Genomic DNA, 7,727 nt, shown 5'->3' with positions numbered 1-7,727 from the left:
AAGAACAAGTGTCTACGCTAACAAGGGTGAAGATGAAATGGCGAAGGCAACGTTCCTCGGCATCCGGGAAAGGTCCCGGCGCGCGGCCGGTGGGCGCACCGTGGCCTCAAAGGCCGCGCGCCCCGCTCCCCTCCTGTAGATTTCCACGGTCCCCTTCGTCTCCAATCAAGCCCCTGAGCTCACAGTTTCCTAGTTCTTCCCTGCCCTGCCCTGATCCCCCTTCTCTGGGCAGCAGGGATGAGACCGGGGGACTTGGCAGAGCGGGTGTAAGCGAGGAAGCGACCCCCGCGAGCGGCAGCGGCGTTCGGTCCGTCTAGCGCGCGGCTGCGGCCCTGCTGGGCCGCCGGCGAGCCGAGAAGCCTTTCGAAATGCGCGGGGCTGCGGATCATTGGAGCCTGGGGTGGGGGTGGGAGCGGACTGCTGCCCTGGAGGGTCCACGAATTCGGAAAGGTTCTCCCCTCCGCTCACATCTCCCCAGCGCCCTGGAGTTCAGGGGATACTGATGGGCAGGGTCTGATTGTGGAGAGCAATGGGGGTTTTCGCTTCTTTCTGAGCCCAGAAGGAGATGAGAGAGGCAAGTTTCGGAGAAACCGCCCAGCCCAGCTGCGCGGGCCGAGGCGCAGCCGCCCTTCACGGCCTCTGGGTGCCCGGGGCGCGGGAACTGCGCTCAGCGATCCGGGAGGTGCGGGAGCCGCCGGTAGCAGACGAAGAGCTAGACTTGATAGTTTTTTCTTGCCGAGGCTCCGGCTAGCCCGACCCCGCAACTGCCGCGGCGGGCGATCGTAGGGCTGCGGCTCAGGGCAGAGAGACCACGGCGCGGTGGCCCGAGTAGCCGGGTGGGGGGTGCCTGGCGCTGGCGGCCGCATCCCCTCGGAGTGACGCCCGCGGCAGACCAGGCAGTCCGGGGTCGGGGAGAGGACGGTCAGAATCTCGGGGACACGATTAGAGACTTGACGCAGAACGGGCGAAGGACCGACACGATGACTTTAGGGGCTGCGTTCCTGTGAACGTGCCTGGCGCGACGAGCATCCACTTCTTTCTGGCCCTGTACTCCTAAAACGCAATCTCTAAAAATTCGCATTAACGATGCCTCTTGGGAAAAGAAACGGGGGTGGGGGGTAGAAGCAGCTTTTAGAAGAGGATTTTTGCCCCCCCCCCCCCATTTGTTAGAAACACGTTTTAAAGTACTCTTTTTGGCTCAGAGACTTTATTTCATTATTTCCTGACTCTCCACTCCTTCCTCCCCATTTTGAATTGTGTTTCTTGCTTTCTCAGTCTCTTCCTGAAAAACACCCTGCCTTCGTGTTTTGAATAGAATCACAAAAACACCTTTAGTCTTTAATTAAAATAATACCCCAACTTGGAAGATGTGGCCCAGCCACCAAAGGACCTACTTTTCCCTTCCCGGCAGTCGAAGACAGACAATCCTGGTGGGGTTTTTTTTTTTTTTTTTTTGGATAAGCAATTTCGGGTCAAAATAAGCTGAAATTATCCTGTTTAGAGCCCCCTTTGAGGTGCAATAAATTAAATGCAACTATTCAAGAGAAACAATTTAATCCAAATCCAGATTTTTGCGATTTAACAATTTGCAGATTCCTAGAAAAAATAATTTACTTTTACACCTTAGCCACATCTTCTAAGAGAATTTTAAATTAGAGGGATCATCTTAGTAAATCTGACTTTAAGATGCTGTTTAACTTTATTTAAATAAAAAATAACTTTGCTATGTGGATATGGGACCCCCAAACCCTCAGATTTGGTATTCAGATTAACCAGTTTAAGGTTGTGTAGAGTGTAACCAGGAAATCTAGAAATTGAGGAATTGGTGTATGATGGCCAGTTAAATTTTAAGGATACCTGTTCTATCTAAATTAGTGTGGAATGCACGCCCCTTTCTAAAGGACCTATATATCTGAATATTTTGGAAGAGAGGTGTAGCTTAGAGGGTCTGAACAATTGCTCTAGTTCCTTACAACATTGTGTGTGTGTAAATACAGAATTTAGAGAAGTCACCATGTTAGTTTCATTTTCAATCCTGCAAGTGTGTGATCAGTCTACACTTATATAAGGATTTTTGGTTCTGACACATTCATATTCTAGAAGATATAAATATTACCATCTTATTAATATGAAAATGTGGCTTTCCCACTTTCCACTTCTAAAGTTTTGTCCACCCATACAGAGAACTAAGTGGAAATGCATTACTACTACATTCGGTCCTACATAAACATCATCTGAGTGGTAGGCCTGAATTATCTAGGTATTTGCCACTTCATATTACATTTGTGGAAATGACTAGAATGCTAAGTCGAATACCTCAAGCTTAGTAAGGTACATTTATATACAGTTCAACTCAACAAATAGCTCTGGAAGTTTTCTTTATTGATTACTTGATGTGTAACAATAATTGGCGTCTTTTTCACACATTACAAAAAATTATACTTGGCTCAGTATGCAACCTTTTAAGCATAGCCATATTATTTAACAGAAGAACAGAAGAAGGGGAAAAACCTACTCTACTCGATATAGCATTTACAAATGCACAAAACATGCCACTTTGGCTTGTATATTGTCTAGATTAAAAAAAAAAATCTCTTTTTAACATAAATAAGTTAGTATAATTTTCAGTGTCTTTACAGAGTTATGTACACAGGTACACTTCAAATGGTTTTGTTTCATACACATACACAGGCAATGTAAAAATACTGTTTAAAGATGTAGCATCCATTTTGCCTACCCACGGGTGCTTTTCGCTATATTCACTTTCTTTTAAAAATACCACTATCCTTTGGACAAATTAAGAAACAGAATGAGAAGCTGTAAATTAAAAATTATTTCATTATTTTTTGTCAAGTTACTTACAGATCTTTAAAAATATCCAAGGATTTAGAATTATTTTGACTGTGTCTACACACCCTGAAGTGAAAAGAAAATTAAGAAATGTTCTCAAAAATCTGATAAAAAATTAACTGGTTAATTCTGAGCATTCAGGACACTCCCCACATACATGCCAGAGTTTTGCTCAGAGGTACCTGGAGTGATTACCAGACTGCTGAATACTGGTAAATTCCTATTGTAAGGGAGACTAGTGGGGAGCACTGAGGAGTCTTTTGTTGTTGTTTTTAAAAAAAAAAAAAAGCCATTTGCTACTACATAACGGAATCATCAGAGCTCCCAAATGAGAAAAAACTTCATGTAAAAATAAATAGCAATTATCTGCAGCCAGTGTTCAAATTTGGATGATTTTTAAAATGAAATATCAGTTTTCATTGAAAGGGACATTACATCTTTAAAGAAAATAATTCAAACCCTTCCCCTAAACTGCTTCTCTTCATGCAAGTCAAATATTTTTGTACTTGCTCTAAATCGAAGCAAGCTCTTAAACCGCCCCCCCCATGCCAATTCCTCAGTCCCCCCCACTCCCCGGCCCTCCCTTCCCCAAAGTTTATGTGCTACATAAAAAGTAAAAACTATATACACAGGTAGTACAATGAAGCAAATAAGGAAAAACCTAATTGCACAATGCTACATCCAATGCTTTTAGAGGCAGATGATTTAAGAGTGCCTAAAACTTTAGTGTTATTAAGTCTGTTGCTGTTCAGTGCTTGTAAAGGTTGTCCATTTCTTGGAGTCAGAGATATGTATTTCAAATTTTTAATTTATATCTTCCTTGCTTCATCAAGCAGTGATGTATCAGATAAACAAGGAAACATACTCTTAGTTCTGCAAAAGAAACAAGGAGAAAGAATTAGAAGAAAAAGCACTAGAATAACATTGCCAATATGTTACCGGAATTATTTTGTTACTGTTTGAGTTGGGAAATACCTAAGCAATGGGAAAGAACGAGCATACTAAAAGCTGGTGACTAGAGTCATCTCCAACCAACATTTATCTCACTGGCATTTCACTCTCCCCTGTGCTATAGGCTTTTGTCTAAAACAGTAGTATTCAACAGTGGGTAAAATTTTGCTGCCTGCCCTTCACCACCGCCCCCGCCCCGGGGGGGACATTTGGCAATGTATGGAGACATTTTGCTTGTCACACTGGGTATGACTAGAGGAGTTTCTATTGGCATGTGCTTCAAGAGATCAGGGATGCTGCCAGAACATTCTACAATGCCTGGGACAGCCCCCCTCAACAAAGAATTATTCGGCCCCAAATGTCAGCAGTGCAGAGGTTGAGAAACCCTGGTCTAGAGAATTGGGGTCAAAGATACTGAAAAAGAACAGACATGGGAAAATTCAGAAACCATTAACACTTAAGAGTAGCAGAATTTTCTCAGTTTGAAAAATAACTGGCAATGATACTTATAAAGGCTCTCCAAAGAAAATTCTATTTACCTTTTTTTTTTCTCAAACTCTTCTAGTCTTAATCATATGTAGAAATAGACACATGAATGCTTATGAATAGGTCCTTACTACGATTTCCTGTATTCTCTGAACTGGCAATATTTACTAACAAGTGCTTCTCGGTTTGCAAGAATGGAGCCAGATCAAAACTCAGCAGGTCTGATTTGCTCATCTGACGACCTATGCCACAAGTCACAAAGCAAGAGCCGCAGGTGTTAAGGTTACTTCAGAAATCATTTTCATCCAGTTTACCTACTTCATATATATAAGCTGTGATGTAGAGGCTTCATAGCACTGTTTCATATAAGCTCTGAAAAATATCAGGTCTATGTAGCCAAGTCCTATGTATGACACTGATTTAAAAACACAAAACTTGAACCTCACCTTCATCCTTTTAAAAATTTTTATAGGTGAGGATTTAAAGTTAGTGTAAACATTTCTTAGGATCTCTTTATATGCTAGGCTAGTGAGAGTGTTTGGGGGAAGAAAGAAGGACATAGTTATTGTAAGAAGTTTACAAACTATGAATATGTGTAGTTTGATCCTTAAGACCAATCCATGTAAAGTTGGGGGTTGATTATTCAAATTAGCTTTTCATGTTGATCATATTTTAGTAGACGGCAAAAATCTCCACTTCTAATGTTGGGGGTACACCTACCCCTGCCAGCCCTGATAACTACTCTCCATTTCCTCTACAAGTACCCAGCTTCTCCTGTTATAGCATGATTAGCATACACATGCTGACGTGTTCCTGGATTGCTTACTCTGGCAGAGTCACTCTAACTTCTGCTTTGCAACTTTAGTGTTATCAGAAATTCCGCAGGAACCTTAGTATTTTTGAGCCTTCCATTTCAGTTTTATTTTTTTAAACACACAGGTTCCTTCTCCATCCCCCAAACTCATCAGAAGCCAGAGAGAGTGAGAGCATATGAAAATAATAAAGACAAAAGAAAGTCACATATTTCTCTTGTCACATTTCTAACTATTATCTGGATATGAACCACTTTTTCAGTGAGGAAAAGTGCCTCACTTTTCCCTCAAAGTTTGAATTAAATCATTTATTTGCCATTTTTGCCTATGGAGAGCTCAAAATCTGCTAACTGAGTCAACGTGGTCCTCTGGGAAATGAATTCTCATGAAGTGGGATGGAGGCAGACCTCCGCTCTTGGTCAGATGGAAAAAGAACCTATTGTTCTAGACATGTTTTGATGGCACCTTCGGGGAACTGACCTTCCTACTCACAGAGCCTTGGTTACAAGTACTTGCTTGGGACACTTGCTCTGATCAGTTGGTGCTTCAAAGGAAAATAATCTCAGGAGGTGAAAACTGGGAAAAACTACAATACCCCACCCCCACCCCCACTGGTTCCCAGTCTTCCCCATTCCTACTTTTTTGTCCTCCCAAAACATAAAACAAAAGCCCACAAGTTTTCATCTGCCAGCCACCACTGAGATCGGGTTATCTTGGGGCTTGAAAGCACATGAGTTCCTGCAACCCGATTGGGGTGTCACTTATCTGCTCCAAGTCATCAACCCACCGAGTAGTTTACGTCTGACGCCTTCTGAGGCCGGGCTTCTTGGGCGTCTGCTCCACTGAACCGGCGTTGGGGGAACCGTCTGAAACATTTTCTTCTGTTCTGTTGGCTCTTTTGTTTTGAGGAGAGGAATCTAAGGGCAAGAGGGAATTTTAAAAAGAACACACACACACAATCATTATTAGAAAAAAACAATGGCCGACAGAAGTGAGCCCAAGAGTCAAGGGACAAAAAACCCACCACCTCCACCCACAATCCTGGGTCGTCATTCCCCGTGGCCTTTAAGGGCACAAAATGAGGTTGTTTTCACATAACAGAAAGTATTTTCTACGCTCCAAAGCTCTCTCTCCAAAGCGAAGGAGGAGGCAGTTGATAAACATCCCAACGTTGTCACATACCTACCGCTGTCTAGCTGGGAGGAGCCGCGATGTTTTCAGTTAGAGAAATGATCAGATAACACAATCTCAAGCTTCTGACTTAAAAGTCATAAACAGACAAGCACGCAACTAAATAAATAGCATGTACAACATCACAGTAGGAAAATGCGCTCCCCCCCGCCTCCGCCCCAAAAGCTAAGTCAGAACGCGCTGAAAAGAAAGCTGCGGTTAAAGACCCTCAAGCAGGGGAAGGAGCGCGGCAGACAGACAGAGAGACATTTTACACATCGGAAAGGGTCATTACCGTCTGCGGCAGGTCGCTTCCTTATCCCAGGGCACTGCTCCGCTAACCCGGTCTGGCTGTCCGGGGCATCAGTCTTCTGATCGACCAAATGCGTGTCCTCTGGGTTTGCCTGAGACCCAAGTAAAGGCACCGCCGGGCGGGCCCCGCTGGCATCCTGGCCTTCCTGCGCCGGCACCTTGCAGGCGCCTTTGGGTGGCCGCGGGGGTCTGTAGTAGAACTCGGGCAGGCTGCCCTTTTCCACCTCCTGCCACTCGTACTTGCCCTCCAGGGGCTTGTGATTCTGAAAATCAAAATTCCACTTGCGCTGGCTGGCCTCTTCCATGTCTCTGCAGTGCTTCTCCAAGTCCCGGGTTAACTCTTCGTGATTGACCGGGCCAAAGAGGTTTCTGCAAGCCGAGGGCTTGGGGTACTCCGCCTGTCTGGCGTCCATCCGCTCCAGGCTCGGGCTCCCGTTAGACACTCGCACGTTTGACATCTTCCTCCCGGGGGGTGGGGTGGGGGTGGGGGGTCTCGGCGACTGAGGCTGTCGCGCGCGCGCTCTCTCTCTCGCCAAACAAAACCGAACAAAACAAAACGCCCCGACCCAGCCCGAGCCCCTCTTTATAAGCCCTGCGCCGGCCCCTGGAGCCAAGAGAAACAAACGCGAGCCGAGTCAGCGCCCGAGCTTCTAGGCGCGCGCGGGGCTGGGGGAGGGGGCGAGGGGCAGCCCCCCGGGGCCAGGCAGCCCAGATCCCGGCCGATCAAGCGGGAGGGCGGGGAGCGGAGGGGAGGGGAGCCGAGCGCCGCCGGGACAGGAGGGGGCAGAGCCGCTCCGAGTCCCGGCCGCTGTGAGCCCGCGGGTCCCGCCGCCCGAGCGCCCTCTCCAAACCTTGCGGGCGTCGCGGAGTCGCGGAGCGGCGAGAGAGTGAGACCAGTGGAAAGCAGGGAGGAAGAAAAAAAAACACCCCCGAAAAGACGAGCCCCCTTTTTGGAGTTGCCCAATATGGCGGTGGAAGGGAGGCTGACGAAGGAGAAGATGATTGACACCGCGAGTCTATTTAAACAGAGGAGGAGATCATTGGTCGCGGCGCCGGGAGCCGCCCCGCCGAGGCTGGCGAACGAGGCCTTAAGGTGGCCCTACCGCGCCTCCCCGCCTCCCGGGCGCGCCGCCGCGGCCGCCGCCG

General features: G+C 46.6%; 1 protein-coding gene across 1 annotated transcript; it reads right to left on the bottom strand.

Annotated features, from left to right (window-relative positions):
• Positions 1–2,361: 2,361 nt before the first annotated feature.
• CDKN1B (cyclin dependent kinase inhibitor 1B) lies at positions 2,362–7,591 on the bottom strand. Its single transcript, XM_020883785.2, has 3 exons — positions 6,565–7,591; positions 5,887–6,016; positions 2,362–3,723 (listed from the first exon to the last, which is right to left on the bottom strand). The coding sequence occupies exons 1-2, from the start codon at positions 7,037–7,039 to the stop codon at positions 5,895–5,897; spliced, it is 597 nt and encodes a 198-aa protein (XP_020739444.1). The 5' UTR covers positions 7,040–7,591; the 3' UTR covers positions 2,362–3,723; positions 5,887–5,894.
• Positions 7,592–7,727: the final 136 nt, after the last annotated feature.

This window comes from Odocoileus virginianus, chromosome 23 (genome assembly GCF_023699985.2).
Source record: "Odocoileus virginianus isolate 20LAN1187 ecotype Illinois chromosome 23, Ovbor_1.2, whole genome shotgun sequence".
NCBI lineage: Eukaryota > Metazoa > Chordata > Mammalia > Artiodactyla > Cervidae > Odocoileus > Odocoileus virginianus.
Note: the sequence above shows the minus strand (reverse complement) of the source record. Positions and strands in the feature narration are given on the sequence as shown.

What these genes read in the sequence shown, in the direction of transcription:
- CDKN1B (XM_020883785.2), bottom strand. Translation starts at nt 7,039, where the DNA reads ATGTCAAACGTGCGAGTGTCTAACGGGAGCCCGAGCCTGGAGCGGATG. An exon ending in GAAGCGACCTGCCGCAGACG is followed by an intron (nt 6,017 to 6,564) that starts GTAATGACCCTT and finishes TCTTGCCCTTAG; the next exon opens with ATTCCTCTCCTCAAAACAAA.